Here is a 19,399-nt window from a genome sequence, read left to right as displayed (position 1 = left end):
GAGATTAAACAGTGTAGTAAACCGTGGACAATTTAGCTCTGTATTTTTTAAATGAGAGCTGCAAATGTTCAGTGTTGCACAGATAAAAGCTGAATGAGGTAACTTACCGCCTTGGGCTCAGGAGAAGACTTTAGGTCCACACACAAGTTGGAGCTGCTGAACCGGAGAGTGTTCAGCAGGGGGAAGCACTCCTCCTGAAAAACAAAACACAGATTTACTTCTGATTAAAATCTGTCCTGTCACATACACAATTCGAAGAATGATGGATGATCCCAAAGGGAATGTTATTATTTATGAACAACAAACCTGCTGTTGAGCCATCCCGCGCTGAGGTGAACCTGTGGACCTGCGAGGTTCCCCGGGCTGGCTCACCTGTTACCAATGAAAAAGTATTTTAAGTGTAATCCGCATTGTCATTGCCCCTTTTGACAGACCGTAACGCTATGAACAAATTCCAAACTAATACAAGAGGGAGGAGAACATACCGTCACAGCAGAAGAGGCTGGGCCTGAAGGCGCGCCCTCATCCGAACTCCAGGACAATCTGGGTGGGGGTGTTTCAACCATCTGAGAAGATAGATACTAAATCTGCATTTTCCTCAGACAATACGCAGCATCTGAGTAATGACTGTATCATATTTAGTTATTCTTAATAGGCAATTGTAGCCAAGAACCATGATGGTATACAAATAAATACAAAGGTAAATGCATTGAATTTTATTTCAACACAGTTAAACAATTCTACCCCATGTGTGGCTATGTCAAACGATTTCACGCAAAGCTTGCATCGCCGATTGCATGAACTTTCTGTTTGCACCTTTTTAATACCTACAAATTTATTTCCATACATGTGTATAAACCCAGTTATTAAACTTTTGAGAGTGAGGACAGTCTACACAACTTAACAGAGTGAGCTGCAAATCCCCAGTATCTGTCATTTGTGATAAGCATTAACATACCTTGTTCACTGAAGAACGGACTTTGCGATGACGTGCTCCCCTGGCTGGGGGCTTGGACGCAACCTGTGACATCAAATGAAATCATAACACGTCAAGTACCATCATTACAACTAAACATTAATATGCATTGCCATTACACTTATGGATTGCGTGAGATAAAGTTTGACACTAACCTTCTTGGGCTTGGGAGATGGCTTAAAGTCCGCCAGGCAAGATAAGTGAGAGGGAGAAACTTCCTCCATAGCACATAGGATGGTGCTGCTGAACCAGACGGGGTTCAGCGGAAGGAAGCACTCCTCCTCCTGTACAACACAAAACAGGAAGTCTTCTAATTACAATCTCTTCAATAAAACGACCCAAAAGGATAACAAATACAACCTAATGTAATATTTGAAAATCCATAAACGAATCACAAACCTGCGTTTGAGCCATCCTGGGCTGAGGTGAACCTCTGGACCTGCAAGGTTCCCCAGGCTGGCTCTTCTGGAATTACAAACATCATCACATCACACATCACATCGTATGAAACAAATCTGTCATTTCAACCTATATTAAAAGTTTCAGAAAAATAGCACATATCACACAGTATAATCACATCATACTATCACATTTTAAGTCTCAAGCACACCTCATAAAAAGCGTCAATTACCTTGCCGCCCCGACCAACAGTCCTCCATTCAAAGGGGTCAGGTACAGGTGGAGCAGGGGACCTCTCCCTCACAACCAATTTAGGAAGGACTTTCCTAACTGGAGGTGATGGCCTGGGAGAGACCCGGGGGGCTGGGGGTGGTGTCCTCAGTTGCTCTGTAGCAGCAGAAAAGAGCAACCGAACGAGGATAGCCATCCCCTCACTATCGCTCAGGTGGACCTGAAGATATAAGAAAAGAAGAAAGAAAAAAGTAAACGTTTTAAGTCTTAATGACAACAAAGAAAGAAAAATTTGATTTTTACAGACACAGATATTGTACTTACACCATCCTTGCTCCACAACTCCAAGTTGCTCGTGGGGAAGTGCTCTGTAGCCGAAAAGAGGTACTTCACGCCTAAAAAGAGTGAAGAGAGCAAAAAAAAAAAGAAGTCAAACATGTATTACGACTTTACGTTCTAAAATTGAATACATTAGCTGTATGAAAGTTAAATTTTTTCCCCACGTACCCATACGAGCAGCCACACGGCGATATGCCTGACGCAGGTGATCCTGGTAGTCAGGGTCACAAGCCAGGCGGGGAGGGAAGTCGACAACAAAAACCTGTTGGAAACAAAACAAAACCTGATCATTAAATAAAATATTACTCTTTCACTAAAAAGCATGCAAAGCCCATATTGTTAAGACACCCACTCAATAAAAATTTTAATGTAGAATAAAAGTTTACCTCATGCCAGCGGTTGCCAATGGACTTAAGGAGATTGGCAAAGTCGATGGCAGCCTCATCAACCGTCCTGCTAGCAGTAAGGTTGTTGCTGGGAGCCAGCAGACAGACAACCTCAGGAGTACGAGGAACTACGGCGTGTAGAACCTCAGTACGGATCTGAGATGCGCAGGCTCCCGGGGTCGACATGATGCCAAAGGAGAGGTCGTGAGACTCTGGCATCGGAACAAAACCATCTACAATGGCACGTAGATGGGAGTCCCCGACAATCAGAACGAACTGCAAAAATAAATACCATTTAATTAGCATGAAAATCATGAAAACATTGTGAGATCTAATGCTCTCCCTCTCTTTTGTTTATTTTAACAACAATAATACCTTCTTGTCAGGTGACTCAGGCGGGATGACCAATTTGTGACTGCGCCCTGTGAAGGGTGAAATTGGCCACCGGAACACTTTGTGGCGCCATCCGGTGCCACGGCCTATTTAGAAAAAGATGAAACATGAGATGAATAATGAGAGATGTCATATCTGTAAAAGTCCTACAACAATCTCTCTATCATTCACAGAAAGTGAAACTTTTACCAGGCGTGTATATTAAACACAAAAGCATAAAGACTTAATATTACAACAGCTGTACACTCACGTGCATGGAACTTGGCACGCGCTTCATCCTCTCCTCGCAACTGTCTGGCTGGCAGGGTGGCTCCAACCACCTGATGACAAATGACAAATGGATGAATTAGAAGATGAAATGAACGGTGTAAAGGTGTCTCATTGGAGAGACTGAGTTATTTAAATGATTGCGCATGTCATTTCGAATCATACATACGTTGTTGACGGAAGAGAGGGTGCAGAGGGGGTGGTCTGGCTCAGTGACCTTCTTCCAGCGTTGTTTCTGGGCCTCGGAACGTCTCCCCTTCCGCGGCATTCTGAAAAACAGTCAGAAAGAAGAGAAAAAAAAAAAAAAAAAAAAAGAAACACACTTCCAAACAAAAGGGCGTTAAGCCTACACTAAATCCTAACCTAGACAATATATCTTTAATATATATTGATATTAATATCTTAACTGAATCAGTATTATATATTATATTATATGCAAATAAATGGTGAACAAATCAACAATTCTTGAAATGCAGTGCAGGTGAGGTGAGTTGAGGTGAAGTCAGGCGAGTCGAGGTGAAGCTCAGGATGCTGCAAAAGCCGCTCAAAACTTTGATCGATCAACAAGAAGCTGCAATGGGAAAAAAATTATATTACTTAGACAGCTATGAATAACATAAGTAGCACTATTTTACATCTTAAAATGTCATGTCTGTGTCTATGTGTGGCGGCAGCAGGGTGGTAGTCAATCATTCATCTATCTATCTATTCCTCACTACAAGGAGTCCTAGAAAAATTTAGGCATATGTAAATCAATTCCAACTATGCGCACTCTGCTAGCAGTAACAATAGCGACATTATATGTTATACTTTTGTCATATACTTTAACGTTAAACAATCCCGTGAAGGGCTTTCGAATTTTTTTCGGTGGTAAAGTTAACATTAGTGGCTTGCGGCTAATATGATAGCTACCAATGTTAACTGCGTTATACATGTTAACATGTCGTCAACCAATCGGAATAGCAGTTTTTGCACCACAGTCAGCAAACACATTACTACTGTTTAACATTTACGATTTCGATTCAAACACAATACGATGTGAAAAGTTCACATTTGAGCAGCTAACGTAAAGCTAGCGGAGCTAATCGGAGAAGACGTGCTCTTACCTCAAGTGAAGGATCAAAGGGAACGGTTCAAAGCCACAGTCAAGTTTTAAGGAAAATCGAGAGGACAATCCAGAGTCCTGATTGGTCGTTGCTAGGCTGCAGTTGACAAGAAATGTCCAATAAGCTCCACGCTCCACAAACGACGCATTTGTACTTATCGTAATGTTGACTTTTTGTGTAACTTTTTTATCTTGCTTTAATCAGGCCACTGAGTGAGCAGACCGGAGAGCACCCGCTAACTGTAACCGTTTACCTCACTATCAATTTTAATGGCATCGTTATGTTTTGACAACACATAAACATGAAAGTGTCCTGGAGGCTCAGCAATGTGATCAGTTAACTTTATGACCAACGTGCCTCTGTGAGGGCTTTGGGACGGGGCGCAAACAGCTGCAGAGCTGGAGAGGGATTTGCAGTTTCATGTTTACACCATAAAAGTTTCCAGTGTCAGCAGATGAAGTCGGTAAATTAATGGACAAAAACGGGACTTGCCAAAGCGGGTAATGTCAACGCCGATTGAACAGCTGACGTTTCAGTTCAGCGGGAGTCCTCAGGATCACAACGGATCGTGTGTAGGCTAATGTATCCGCCTGCTAACGTCAGAAACCCCAATCGGTATCTCAGAATCGGGGAATAATTGATTAAAAATGAGGGGCCATGACGTTACCAGGTTGCTGTACGTACTGGTATGTTTACTATGGAACTATACCAAACCATATATTTGGGACTGAATGATTATGAAGCAAATTAAATTGCTCATGTGGCACGTCACAGTACGATCGCTCAGGATTATGGGTATTGTAGTGTAATGTCTCTGCTGACCTCTAAAGGATTAACGGTCATATATAAAACAGGGTGAGGCTGCATTCAGCCATTATGAGCCTTATCTGTAGAACAGGCTATTTTACTAAAGAAGGTGCAGCTGGTCATGAAGAGCAAAGTTTCACCACAACCACAGTAGGGTGGGGTAGACCCAAAAAGCACATACACACATATACAGCCTGTAACATCATTGTAAAATCTGAGAAGGGCTGACATTTAGAGACATTAAAAACATGACCTTTGATTGTGTAGTAAGCGTAATAGCTATCATGAAGCCTTTTGTCATAAACAGAGTTAAAAGTCTTCTGAGCCGTTTAAACTTTGAACGGCGTTTCTGTGACAAAGCGTGACGAAGCAGTGAGGCTCCAAAGTGAAGTGGGTTTGATCCACAGACCAGAGCTGAGAGAGATGCGGTCGTCACGGTGATTTGAGAATTCGTTCGGGTCAGAGCTCAGACTCTCCCGAAAACTCTCAGAAAAGTGGCTTTTGACCACGTCCCGAACTACTTCGAATTGCGAGCAAACCGTAGCTCCGGTCCGAAAACCTAAAACACCGTGAGAGACAGAAGAGTCTGCAGATTCCAACAGTCTTTATTTGATTTGAAAAGTCCTTAAAATGAGCGTGTAGGGACAGTGTGAAGTCAGAGTGAAATTGTTTTTAGTGAAACCTTGATTTGCATTGCAGTCAATTGGGCCAAAAACAGGTGTTTCTGACGCTCTGAGCCCTCCAGTTTAAATTTGGTGAGGAGTAGAGCTCTCAAACTTAGATTTTATGAATCCCAAGACCTGTGTCTACGTTTTGCCAAAAAAGTATTTGTCTCCTTTGCACGGTTTGGCCGTGAGCTCGAGTTAAACATGAAAATGTCGGTTACTTTTTCACAGTGCTCTCACTCTACTTAACGAGCGGTTACACTCTAACTTTGAGGAAAAAGTGAATCGGACTGCTCCTTTGAGAGCTCGTAGTTTGAAAAGTGGACTGTTTGGGAGAAAAAGGTTTGATTTTGTGGAAAGAGCACAAGATTTCCTCCGTTTTAAAGTTTGAATGATATTTTTAGGTGCACGTATGACTGAGCTATGCGGATGAGAAAATAGGTGAATTTTTGAGGCGATTTTTCGTCGTCTCCCATGCATTCTCTATGGAAAATTTCGGCTGGTTTTTTGGGAATAACTTTGGGAAAAATCGGAATATCGACTACCCAGAACTTAGCACGCTATTCCCAATCGAGCCGCACGTTTTGATATATATATTGTTGGGTTTCGTTCAGTGGTACGACCCGCATTAACGGACGAAAAAGTGACGGAATAATAATAATAAAAAGAATAATAATAAGTATGGGCGAAGAATAAATAGTGCCTCGTGCTATGCACAGAGGCCACTACTTCTGTAGAAGTAGTGTCCTCTGTGCTTATAGCCCGTGGCACTAAATAAGTATGGAGAAGATTAAGTAGTGCCTCGTGCTATGCACAGAGGCCACTACGAAGTAGTGTCCTCTGTGCTTATAGCCCGTGGCACTAAATAAGTATGGAGAAGATTAAGTAGTGCCTCGTGCTATGCACAGAGGCCACTACGAAGTAGTGTCCTCTGTGCTTATAGCCCGTGGCACTAAATAATAAGTATGGAGAAGATTAAGTAGTGCCTCGTGCTATGCACAGAGGCCACTTACTTCTACTGTGTAGAAGTAGTGGCCTCTGTGCTTATAGCCCGTGGCACTAAATTATTGCACTGTACTTCTGATTTTTTTTTTTTTTTTTTTTTTTTGTAAGAAAATGTAAATGTTCAATTTACTTGGTAAGAGTTTTTATCTGCTGTTGCTTTTAATCTTCTTCACAGATGCGCCTCCTAAGACATATTTAACAAACCAGTTATCTTGCTCTCATAGGCACATCCTCATTTGTCTGGCCTCTTATTTGGGTTGTGTTTGCTTTGCCTACTTTGATGTTGCATCTGAAGCCCCCGAGCGAGGACCCGTCATCATGTTCTGGCCAAATGAGAAATGGGCCTTCATTGGTGTGCCCTATGTCTCTTTCCTCTGTGTCCACAAGAAGTCTACAATCAAGGTGACTTAAAGTGACCTGAGTCTGCTGCTCAGCTGGTTGTGCTTCCGTACTTCTCACCAGCATAGATTCACATGGCATGATAACAAGATACACCACCACGTCTGTGGGTCAGGTGTTGCCAACTGGTGCTCTAGTGACTCTAAGACATAGGTTATGCACATTTAGGTGTACCGTAAGGATTCATCCTCTCCTTGTTCTCTCCCTGGTCTGCTCTTTAGTCCCCAACAGTGTTGATGCAACTCTGTCAGAAAACTAAGGAGTGATTTCTTTTCATTCACAAAAAACCAACCCACTGTATCACATCCAAGAAACTTTACAGTGTCCCAAAGATTTTCTTTGAGAAGGAAAGTATTAGTGTCGTGCATTTTAAACTTCTTTAAAGGGAATATTTTTTACATCTTATATTAACTAAAAAACCTCATTATAAAGGATTATATCGCCTTTATACACATAATTATCATCGATGCACTGTGGCTGTTAATAAACCATCTTTAGAAACAATAAATTACTGGATTAATTAACTGTGATTATCATCATGCTGTTTTGTGAGATGTGACAGAAGGTGTATTATGTGTTATGTGTTTCAAATGCATTATGGATTTATGCTATTACAGCTGTCCTGACATGCATTTTGTTTAAGAAATGCAAGACCAAAAAAAAAAAAAAAAAAAAAAAAAATCTTTCTGATGTGGGTATGATATGTATTTCTTCCAAGATGCCGTTGTGATTGTTCAAGATAGTATATGAGAAATGTTTAATATATTCTTGTCTGTATTTACTAACAATGAATAACTAATAGTAACTAAATAACTTTAGATATTGGCCAAAATCCAAAGCTAAAAAAAAAACAGAATGTGAAAATGTTACAATGTTACAAAATACAATTGACAAAGTATTTACTTTTTGCTTTTACTTTGCTATTTACTTAGAATTACTTATTTTGCACAGAATTAAGAACGGTTCTCAAAGCCCTTGGCTTGCACATTGTATAGCATTTCAAAGCCTGATCATCACTATTATTTGCTTAAAAGTTGCATTATGTACAGCGATAATGATTCCAGGTTTTTACACCTACATTTTTTCACTCAGACATCTCATCTCTGGGGTTAGGGTTTCTGACATAAAACTCTCATCTCAGTTTACCGTATCAGTATGAGCAAATTTAACAGGAGATGAGTGTAAACTGTAGAGTCAAAAGTGGAGTAGGATCACCATAGTTTCTTCACCCCAAACCATTGTACATGTTTGTACATGTTTGTACAGCTGCCTCAAACTGTTAATATAACATAATTTTATAGGCTTATAGGCTTTATAGGCATTTCAAGGGTGAAATGAAGGATTGTGATTTTCAAAAAAAAAAACTTTTCCAATGATTTTGAAGTGATATTTTGAACATGAACCATTTTGTTAACCCCCCCCCCCCCCCCCACACACACACACACACAAAAAGAAACTTTATATTTTTCTAAGCGAAGTACAGCCCAAATTGAAGCCTACACTGAAATGGTGAATCATTTTTATGTTTTATTATGAGGTTTCTATTGCCAAATGTAATTACAACCCTTTTTTTTTTGTATCTGAAAAAACTTTTGAAACAGTCTTTACAGTATTAACTAGGTTGTAGTTGTATGCTTAGAATGTGCATGATGCAAGGAAAGGGAAATATTAACAGGTTGAGAAAAGCAACAGTGTATTAGAATCGGATACAGGAGGAATTTAATGCTGCCCCCTGCAGCATTATGTTTGCCATGATGATAATCTCATAACAGTGACTTGTCTTTTTTATGTACTTCTGTGTATATAAATCTAATATTTTTTCTGCTTGCAATGACAATACAGACAACGTGCACAGAATATTTATTTTCATAATTTATCCTGTTAACAAATATTTGTAATAGATTAGAGCATACTTTTATTTTATGCAATAAACAAAGTATCGACTCCAAATCAGATGTAGTATTTTTATTTTGCCATATATTGATACAACACATCCACCAAACATGCTCACAGGTAATTCCTACATATCTTTAAGTTTTGTGTCTTCTACATGACGTGCACGAATGAATGTCTGCGCTATGGACAGACTCAACATGGTGCAGGCGAGCCTTTTTGCCACCAGAGGGCAAAGTTAACCCACTGGCCTTATTTCTGTCAGGACTGGGGATCCATGAACAGCGGTATAATATATAAGATATCTAATAAAGGAGTGAGTAAATGAATGCGTAGTGGGCCAACACTGGCCTCCACAGAATATCTCTTAGATATTCTAATACCAAACATACTCTGCACGTCAAGACATGTCAACACCCCTATGAACTCTTCAAGCTTTTTCATCTGTTCGAAAGACAAATACCGATTTATATAAATTTGTTATGAACAGTTACGGTATAAATATTAGTTGGCTTGACTAAATATAAGGATAAGGTCTTTCAAATACAAATTGCAGAAGTCAGAGTGACCTTCAAACTTCTGTATTTTAGGTGGCCTCGTAGACATAAGTGTTCAATGTAAAATAAATAAATAAAACAGAAACAAATGGGACTATATATAAATATTACAGACCAGACATATTGTTTTTAGAAATTTAGCTCAAAAATAATTTTTTTAATGAGTTAAAACAAACTTTTTCTGAAGCAGGCTGAAAAAATATTTCATGAGATCAGGCAATGGTTGGAGATTCTTTACTATTATTATTGATGTTGTTACACATTTCACGGTTACATGTTGATTTTATCTATTATTCCATTTGCTTATTCATTTCATATTATGTCATGCTTCATTTAAGACGGAAGACTTCAAAAAGTCTAATAAACCTGCTGTAACCTTAATCTCATTTCCTATGCCGATTAATAAATGCGATGAGATATCAGAGTTGTATTCACGGTTATTTGGGGGCCATCTCCAGGAGGAAGTCCCGCCCTCTCGCCATGACTCATCCCCATTGGTACCCCGGCACGTCAATCAAGTAACAACCATGTCCGGATTATGGGTCGGATAGAAATCGGTCGGTTTCAGTTAATCTCTTCGTGTTTCCTTTGGGGATCCTGCCGGAATAACCTGCCGCAGTCACCGCAGAAACATGACGCTCCTCCTCATCAGACGCTCCGACAACTGACAACGCTTTGAACGAGCCTTAATAATAACAATAACCATAATAATAATAATAATAATAATAATAATAGTAAACACCCAAGGGTGCTCCTCACAAAAAAAAGAACAGACTGTCAAGCCTGAAGAAGAACCATAGATGTGATATTCCTGTCCGCATCGGGAGGCCGCTTCAGTCAGAGAAAATGATGTCAGGAAAACATTTCAAGGCTCACGAAGTGAGCTGCTGCATAAAGTATTTCATCTTCGGCTTCAACATCATCTTCTGGGTGAGTGTGCTGCTGCAGGCCTGCTGTCTGCTGTCTGTTCAGCTGCTGCTCAGCTGCTCACTCTGACTGACCGACCGGGCTTTGTTTTCCGTCAGCAGCAGATCCCATTTCTGATGCTCTGACAGGCCTGACCTGTGTTTATTTATTTATTTTTCTGCAGGTTTTCAATGTAGGTGCTGTCAGTAGCCTTGTTGTGTTGTGTTGTTGGCCTTTTTTGACAGTAAAACAACATCACGTGTGGTTGTGTTGAAACCCCCTCCCCAAAAAAAATATAATAATAATAATAATAAAACTGTTAATTAATTAATTAATTAAAATAAAACCATCCATGGTTTACCACCAGTAAACCATCGTCAACCAAAAATAATTGATGGTTTCAAATCATCTACTTTGTAGTTCTTGAATTAATGTAAATATAATCATCCCAGCATGGATATATATAGATGTTGATTTGGCCTGCATTTATCATAAGCTTAATTATGAATCCCTCGGAACGTTTTATTTTTTATTTTATTTTATTTTATTTTATTTTTTTATTATTTGCCTCACTGCTCTGGTTGTAAGCTTGTGATATGTGATATGGTTTGTCTTGGTAAAATAATCAGATGGGAATGACGATTTTCGCTTACCCAGTAAAAATTAAATACCAGGCCTAGTTTGTGATTTTGAATAAAACACTTGTGTTTTTTCTTGGTATATAATTTCATAACGTCTTCAGTGAAAAAGACCTATACCATGATATTCCCATTCCCTCTGTTATTATTATTATTATTATTATTATGTCTAAAAATAATTTCAAAACAGTGTTACAAAGAGCTTTTGAACAAGTTATAACAATAATACAATAGAACAAAGGCAAAGCATTGAACACAAACCCAACATCAATAAATAAGAATGAAAGCAAAAGGCTTTCAAACTTATTTCAAAAAGAATATTGAGCTTACTAGCCTGAGATCAGGTAGGAAGATCCACAGCATGGTGCTTCTTAACATGTTTATGGCCCCTCGTGGCCTCTGAAGACAAAGGTCACACCTCTCACCCAACAGAGGTTACAAGTCGGCCAAACAGTCAAATGACTTTTGAAAGTGTGACCTGAAAGCGACTTTCTCTGTACACTCTCGATGACCAAGGCTGAGGTCATCCTTGACTCCCGGATGTAGGTACAAGCTCCTGAATCCTTTTAGAGCAGAGACCTCTCTGTCTCTTCACCAATCTCCTTCCAATTCATCTCTTGAAGAGCACCTTCTCTCCTAAAGCCCAGGCACGTCTAACTAATACTTACATGTACAGTACAGGCCAAAAGTTTGGACACACTTTCCTATTCTATTTCCTATCCTATGTAACAATGAATCTATGATATCCAAATCAATGCAATGTAAATGACATCCATTTAAGCCACCAAATCAGTGTTTCAATTGTAAATTTTATGAACTAACTAGCCCAGATGGAGTGAGGGAACCCCCAGTGACACAGGAAGGGCCCAGGTTGGACCCAGAGCTTTCCTATTGTGAGGTGACAGTCCCACTGTGCCGCTCCTCTTACAGAAATTTTACATTTATTTATTTATTCAGTCTATCATATATAAAAGTAACAACACTGTCTCATGCCAGCCTGCTCACTGTGATGTTTTGTAGTTGCTGCTGTAGTCCAATATGAAATGAAAGTCAGCTAATATAATGTTTATGTAAACAACCAAATTATTGAATTAATACATGACTAAATTCACAAATCTGCAATCCACAAAATGTTATTCTTCAAAGCTGTTATTTTTATACACATGTCCAATTTCCAAATGAAAAAGAATACATCGGTTTCTAACTTTAAATGTGGTTTGAACTCTCAGTGCCTGATCAGTTTGGATTGGGTTAATTCAGTGAGGGGGGGGCTGTGTTTTCTATGGGCAGTAAGCAGCCAGGAGCCACCTTGTGTTTTTCTCAGAAATTCTCAAGTTATAGGGTTAAGTTCAACCATTTGCACTGTCTTAATGTGCTCAGGCTGCTTAAAGATGCTCTCTAATGTGGGAGTCTCATGCTGATCCGGTAAACTGAGATGAGAAATATTTAGTTATGGACCACTGCCAGGAAAATCTCTCTGTAGTTTCTTTTTCTGTCCTTCTGCATAAAGACTACATGCAGCAGTCGCAGCAAAAATAATCCTGCTCCTTCATCTTTTTTATCCCTCTCATCTTCACATCCTTCAGTTCCTTGGAGTGGCATTCCTCGGCATTGGCTTGTGGGCCTGGAGCGAGAAGGTAGGCTTTATTCATTTATTGATTGTGTAGAAACTTTTCTCTCATGGACTTCTAGAAATAATTCTTAGGAACTAAGCAGATCATTCAGGTTAACTGGTTGGCATGTACGCCCTTCTGTATGTCTAAGATGGAAACAGAGGCTTTACTCAATCACAAAGGAATGTCATGCTTTCTGGCGGGACATTCTTCTGGACAATGGACTTAATTTATCTAAACATCTGCATTTCCAAGATTCATTCATGGCATTGTGTCCGGTACTGTGAGTGTACAGACTGTGGCTATTTTTTTAAGAACAAGAAGAAGACTATTCCTTCATCTTCTACACAGAGTTACAACTAACAATTTCATTCGTGTTGTTTAAATCATAGATTATGGTGATTTAAAAATTTTGTCAGACAGAGAAATGTCATTCCCAATGGGGACATCTCTAAATATGTTGCTTTCAATGACAAATGACTAAATGTGATAGTTGCTAAGTAGATTGCCTAAATGATGAAAGTCATGGTTAATTTTGGGAAATATAACTTACTTATAACTGCGAAATAATATTCTCTCCTTCAAAGTGTTAAATGAGAAGATCGTTGTCACTCCTGTCTGTATGTTAAGTATGAAACCAGAATTAATAGCTGGTTATCTTAGCACAAAGGGTGGAAATTGCTAGCCTGGATCTTTCCAAAGTTAACATATTTAATTTCTTCCATTCACAAACTGAAGTTCAATGGAGGCTCTTTAGCTGGCTCTCACCCTAGACGCCAGGATGCTTCTGCTCACAGCCTAGACATAGCTCCCCACCACCACACTTCCCAAACCATGATTTTATTTTTTAAATAAACATGCTAAACATTGCAAATTAATGGTCTTCTAAGGAGCTCTAAAGCTGCTGATATAGTTTTACTTTAAAGATGTGAATGTACCAAATGAACTTTATCTGCCTTCACTTTGTTCTGAATAGATAGATTCTTCCAACAATCTCACTTGCCCTGTATTGCTTCCCCACCAGGGAGTTCTTTCCAACATCTCATCGATCACAGATCTTGGGGGGTTCGATCCTGTCTGGCTCTTCCTTGTAGTGGGGAGTGTTATGTTCATCCTTGGATTTGCTGGTTGCATTGGAGCGCTGCGAGAAAACTCTTTCCTCCTCAAGTTTGTACGTTGCTAAGGCTTCTGTCAGTGATGTTTCAGTCTTCATTGGTTTCATAACATTTTTAAATTGAAGGAGAATTGTTCGTGTATTTTTAGTTCTCCGTGTTCCTTGGTATCATATTCTTTCTGGAGCTGACAGCTGGGGTCCTGGCCTTTGTCTTTAAAGATTGGATCAAGGACCAGCTCAACTTTTTTATCAACAACAACATTCGGGCGTACAGGGACGACATTGATCTGCAGAACCTGATAGACTTCACCCAGGAATATGTGAGCTCTCTTTCTTTTTTCTTAGAAACACAGAATTGTTTTTTGAGCTTGTAAAAGATATACCTGTTGATTTTTGTGGGAAATTGTCAGCACATGTGAGGTTTGGTTTCACCTTGCAGTGGGAGTGCTGTGGAGCGTTTGGAGCCGATGACTGGAATTTGAACATTTACTTCAACTGCACTGATTCAAACCCAAGTCGAGAGAAGTGTGGAGTTCCCTTTTCTTGCTGCACCAAAGATCCAGCAGTATGTCTTCAAAAAAAAATGAAAATTTTTGTTTACATAGCTCAGTATAAGAACTCAAAAACATTCCAAATAAAACAGTAAAACCTGTTAACAACCTCCTCCATCTCACCACAAAGGTCTAGAAAGAAGACAAGTGAGGCAAAACATGATTTCATTTTTTCAACTACGAGAAGGAAGTAAATAGAGAGAGAGAGAGAGAGGATGAAAATCCAGATGCAAAACATCTGGAATAAGGCAGTGACAGCAGGCAGAGGCAAGAGAGGTCCTGGGACAGCCAGATGGTCTGGCACAGGGAGTCTAGCTGAAAAGAGAGGACAGGGAGGAGAGCATGTCAGAGGAAATAAACAGGCGGTTAGAAAAACTCAGTGGTTATCATAAGACTGATCAGCTGGCAGGCAAAAGGTAACTAACAAGAAAATAATTCACTAGCTGGAAGTTTTTTCAATTTCACAGCCAAGCGGTTCCCTTTCATTGTAATTCTAAACAAGCTTTTGGTTGTTATTTAGTCTTTTTGTGTGTTTGATTTGGGATTTAAATAAAGTAGAAATGTTGAAATCTTTATATTGCTGGCTGTTGGAGGGGAAGTCATGAAGGTCCTCCCTCTGACAGATACTTGGTTTATCTGTGTCCTGCAGAAGGCTGACTTTCAACAGGACGTTCAGCCCTCAGTGTTTAGTCCTCTCACACTCAGCAAGCACAGCCAAGTCTGAAAGGAGCTGGAGAATTAACCTTGCCCAAGGCGATTCACTGTAATGAAAGGCTCACAAGAGTCTTTTTTTATTCGCTGATCCAAGAATTAGCATTTTCCAACAAGGTCAGCTTCTTTGAGAACAACAATTCATAAGATTCAGCATCAACAGAAAATGATAGCTAAATCAAAGGAACTTCCCAGAGGTTATCATGCACACTGAACTTAGGATGTTTTGTTTTATACACACAAATTACTTTTTGTCTGCTGGCACTGAAATGAAACATGATTTATAAAATAAAGCTGACCCTTTATGTTTAAATTTGTCATATTTGTGATATTGAACTGATCAGGTCATTTAAGTAAATAGGCCTAACAATATAAATATATTTAACAGACCTGCATTTTGCTTTCAAAATGTGTCACATCTCACTTTCTCAAAGCTGCAGTCTTCAGAAACAATCTTCTCTCTTCACAGGAGGATGTTATCAACACTCAGTGCGGATATGACATCCGGGCAAAAACGGTGAGATCAATTGATAGACTAAGACTCTCATTTAAAACAAAGTTGGTGCTATAAATCTGCATGAAGAGTGGACATTGCTCTTGCCTATTTTGCCTCTGGCAGGTTTATACGGCTGCATGAAGTCATTGGGTACTCCACCCTGGGTACAATACTTCTGTTTCAGTCTGTTTCCCAACTCTTCAATCAGCTCCACAGCAGCTGGCTCTACATCAGCACTTTGGCCTGTGCTGTATTACTCATGCTGCAGCAGTGTAATGGAAAGTGAGGCCCCTCCCCCCATCATTAGCTTTGGCCATAATCTGTAGCAGAAAAATGTAAGGAAAAGGCTGTTTGTTTTCTTGGCTTAAAATGTGGAGAAATAAGGCAAAGTGGAGCAACTTTGATGAGTTCAATCAGAAGAAGAGGACGCTGAGTGTTTCTCAACAACTGGGTAAAGTTAGTTCAGCAAGGAAGAGGCCGCAAGATGAAAAGCAGAATCATATCCTGACATTAAAAAATGTTGCAAATTAAAGTAAACCCATCATAGTTACATACAACAATTTTGCCATTTAATGCTGACAGTACGAATGGTTAGGAGTTAATTATACTGCTTTGACTTTTTTCTCAATGGTCTTCTAGGACTCTGAGCAGCGGACTTTTATTTACATCAAAGGCTGCGTCCCTCAGTTTGAGAAGTGGCTTCAAGACAACCTGACAGTGGTGGCAGGGATCTTTATTGGGATTGCATTACTGCAGGCGAGGACTATTGTTAAAAGATTGCTGTCACAGTTTACTTTGCTTTTCCAGAGCTCTTTCACATTTTGTGGATCTAACATCTGAGTTCTTTCGTTTATATTTTCAGATTTTTGGCATCTGTTTAGCGCAGAATCTTGTGAGTGACATTGAAGCTGTGAGAGAGAGTTGGTTAGTATCAGCGGCTCTTTAATTCTTGGACCTACTGAACAATGTTAATGTGAGACTTGTATCTTGTAGCTCTCTTTAGGATGTATACAGTTGGCATGACAGAAATTTTAGGAAATCTTGGAAAGTTGTTTTTTTGTTTTTTATTTTTAAAATGTATCTTTTGAGTTAATTGCACATAAAAAAAATTCTGATCCTTGTTTTGTGCAGTTTGTTTACCTAGAATTTCCACTGAGTCTCCAAAAGCAAGAAGGATGTACCAGGTAAGCTCTATCTGACTTTTATCATTAACATTGCAGTATAAACTATCGATCCCCCGCCCATCCCTGTGGATTGTGTTTATACTGAAATGCTTTGTTTTTTTGTTTTGTTTTTTTTTTTCTATAGGACTCTGCAGTTTGGATCCCAGTATTGACATGTACAGAAAAAATCTGGAGTTATTTTTTAGAGTTTTTTGGTGTCCTGTTTTTTAAATGAAGCACAACCTCTTAAATGTACTGTAGCTCTCATACAATACAAATAAAAGACAGTGCAGTTACAAATGGATCACAACATGACACCCAGCTCAGCTATTGATTATTGATGGTGGAGGCGGTGATAACTCGGAAGCAAGACACAATGAAGGTAGCACTTCATTTTGAAAATGTTGTTTTAAATGTTACACAACTGCAGTTTTTAATGCTGCAGATCAGAGTGATGTACAAAGCTGAAGTGATTCTGGGAATGCATTGCATACCTATTGTCTACTGGTAGGACATTGGCTCTCCTGTTTTTCAGCAATGTCAAAAGTACTTCAAAATATTTGTAAAATAGCAGTTTAGAGAGAATCAGCTGGTCAGCACTTTGTTGAATGTTTAAGATCTAATTAAAGCTACAGAGAATTAACTTTAAATTTATGTAACATGACATCACACACCTAATATCACACAGACTCAAACAGTTTGAGTAGCATTTTGTGGGGCTGGTGGGGGGCTTCTAATAGTCCAATAAAGGGAAATCCTATATATAGGAGGATATTGTAAAGGTCCAGTTTGTATGAGTTTGATATTAACCTTTATGAAACTGTGGATTATACAGAATGAAACCATAAGACGTGGCATGTTCATAAAAAAAGAAAGAAAGAAATCAGCCTTAAGCACTTTAATCGTCATGTAAGAGAGATGAAGTTCAATGCAGCCACTCAATTATCACAATTGGCTGTGTTCGGTGAAACAACAGCCACTGGAGGGAGCATTTCACTTAAAAAAAAACTGCATCTGTGAATGAATGGTGTTCCTGAATTGTCAGAATCATCCTAATTCAAATTTATGTGTCCAAAAGGAGTCTGTTTTGCCATTATTTGCACCGCATCACCTTTACCTTTGTCAGCCAGTGTTTCTTGTTTCATTTTCCTCCCCTTGAATTGTTTCCAATGTGATTCTTTGAAATCTTCCCAATTGATGATGTACCTTTTGTTGTTTGCATTGATTTCTTCCTGGTTTAATCTTCACTGGAAAATTTGGTTACCAGCTATTTTCTCAGCTCATAACTAAAGGCATGCTGGTACCTCCTGGTGCAACTTAACCAAATTCATTGTCCAAATGCATATTGTACTTGAAGTCAGCGCACACAGAGTTTCTCACCAGCATTATTTTTAATGCAAACTTGGGAACATAGATACAATTTTTATGTTTTTATTTCTAGACATGAACTGGAAGCATGTAACTCACAGTGGACTTTTAACATGGAAGTAAAAATTGCCATTTATTTTAAAAACAATGTGAACCTACAGAAGGTTAGAGTTTTTATGTTCCTTTTTCCAGACTCAAAGTTCCATATGATTGTTGGTGTTGACTTATCACACTTTTTCTTACCACTCAGTGCCATACTTGTAATTTCTACATTCTCCTGATTATAACTTTACTCTTTTGTGTGTATTCCTGATTCTTGTAAATAACTGGATTGTGACCTGTTGTAAATATACATCTTAATAAATGTGTTTCTTTTTACACTTTTGTCTGGCCATCCTGTTTTACTATGTAATGTTTTGGTGATCTTGATGAGCTTGCTTGTGCATTGTCTCTGGATTTCCTCAGTTCCCTTATTTCCTATTTGTTCATTATACTGAGGTGGGGTCTTTGCACCATGAGGGGAAGGCCACATCGCTGCCTCAGAAAAAACAAAGTTTAGTAGGACGCACACATGCACTCATACATTTCTTTCAACATTTCACCAATTTAGATAACTGTATTTGATTAATCTGTTAGCAGTCTTATTAGGAACTGCTTGCAAAGCGCTGATGTGAACCTTAGAAACGGCCAAGATACTGGTATATCTTGGCCGTTTCCTCAACTCCTTGAGAGCAATAGCAGAGTTGTTGCAGCATATAATCAACCTTCCTCTCAAAAACATTCATTCACTCATTCAATTCATTCAATTTAATACCAAGCCAAATATTTTTTTTTTTCCAGTCACCTCTGGCTGACTTCTGCCTGGGGGTAAAGTCAGAATAATCTCAGTTTGGCTGGTACACATCTGCTTTTAAGTCTGTTTTGAGAACCTGCTGTAATTTTTCAAGTTTAGGTGATCTTTTATTCATTATTTTACCCCATTGTAAACATGAATTGACTTGACTTTTTTTAATTTGTTTCAATTTACTTACCATTAATTTTGCTACCAATTAACTTTTTCTTTTTCTTTTTCTTTTTCTTTTTCTATTTCTTTTTCTTTTCTTTTCCTTTTTTTTCTTACAGATAATGGAATACTAATCCAGGAATAAAATGTTTTGCTTGGCAGTAATTTCACAAAAGAGAAGACAACCTTTTCATGAATATCATTGTTTAAATGCAGTAATCATCTGTCAGTGACCCCCAGGTAAAGACATAGTGTACTTCCTGGTACTTTATCAGTCAAAGATGATCTGCGACAGATACTGTGAGCACTGCAGGAGCACAGGAGTGGCGGCTAGCTGCTGGCTGACATTTACATCAGAACTATTATCGACTGATAGTACAGTTTCTTAAATGCTACATACATCTAGGGAATCA

The 19,399-nt window shown here is 38.9% G+C and overlaps 2 protein-coding genes across 6 annotated transcripts in view; both read left to right on the top strand.

The window, feature by feature from the left end:
* The window catches only part of acer2 (alkaline ceramidase 2), a 30,688-nt gene extending 23,016 nt beyond the window's left edge, over positions 1 to 7,672 (top strand). For 3 of the 4 annotated variants that reach the window (XM_029507237.1, XM_029507244.1, XM_029507228.1), the window contains one exon: positions 6,799 to 7,672. In XM_029507237.1, the coding sequence (XP_029363097.1) occupies positions 6,799 to 6,985 (187 nt within the window). In that variant the 3' untranslated portion in view covers positions 6,986 to 7,672. Of the gene's footprint in view, positions 1 to 432; positions 3,338 to 6,798 lie in introns of those variants that run through there. The other variant, XM_029507252.1, reaches the window with a different exon arrangement.
* A 2,299-nt stretch (positions 7,673 to 9,971) lies between these two features.
* LOC115046717 (tetraspanin-5) lies at positions 9,972 to 18,326 on the top strand. Of its 2 annotated transcripts, XM_029507271.1 has the most exons (10): positions 9,972 to 10,353; positions 12,554 to 12,604; positions 13,605 to 13,751; positions 13,844 to 14,014; positions 14,134 to 14,259; positions 15,426 to 15,473; positions 16,092 to 16,208; positions 16,315 to 16,376; positions 16,584 to 16,636; positions 16,761 to 18,326. In XM_029507271.1, the coding sequence occupies exons 1-9, from the start codon at positions 10,270 to 10,272 to the stop codon at positions 16,594 to 16,596; spliced, it is 819 nt and encodes a 272-aa protein (XP_029363131.1). In that variant the 5' UTR covers positions 9,972 to 10,269; the 3' UTR covers positions 16,597 to 16,636; positions 16,761 to 18,326. The 2 variants fall into 2 exon arrangements, 1 of the variants encoding a protein (XP_029363131.1); XR_003840944.1 differs by lacking the exon at positions 16,761 to 18,326 and having other exon boundaries at positions 16,092 to 16,376; positions 16,584 to 16,616.
* Positions 18,327 to 19,399: the final 1,073 nt, after the last annotated feature.

The sequence above is a fragment of the Echeneis naucrates genome, chromosome 1 (assembly GCF_900963305.1).
Source record: "Echeneis naucrates chromosome 1, fEcheNa1.1, whole genome shotgun sequence".
Taxonomy (NCBI): domain Eukaryota; kingdom Metazoa; phylum Chordata; class Actinopteri; order Carangiformes; family Echeneidae; genus Echeneis; species Echeneis naucrates.
Note: the sequence above shows the minus strand (reverse complement) of the source record. Positions and strands in the feature narration are given on the sequence as shown.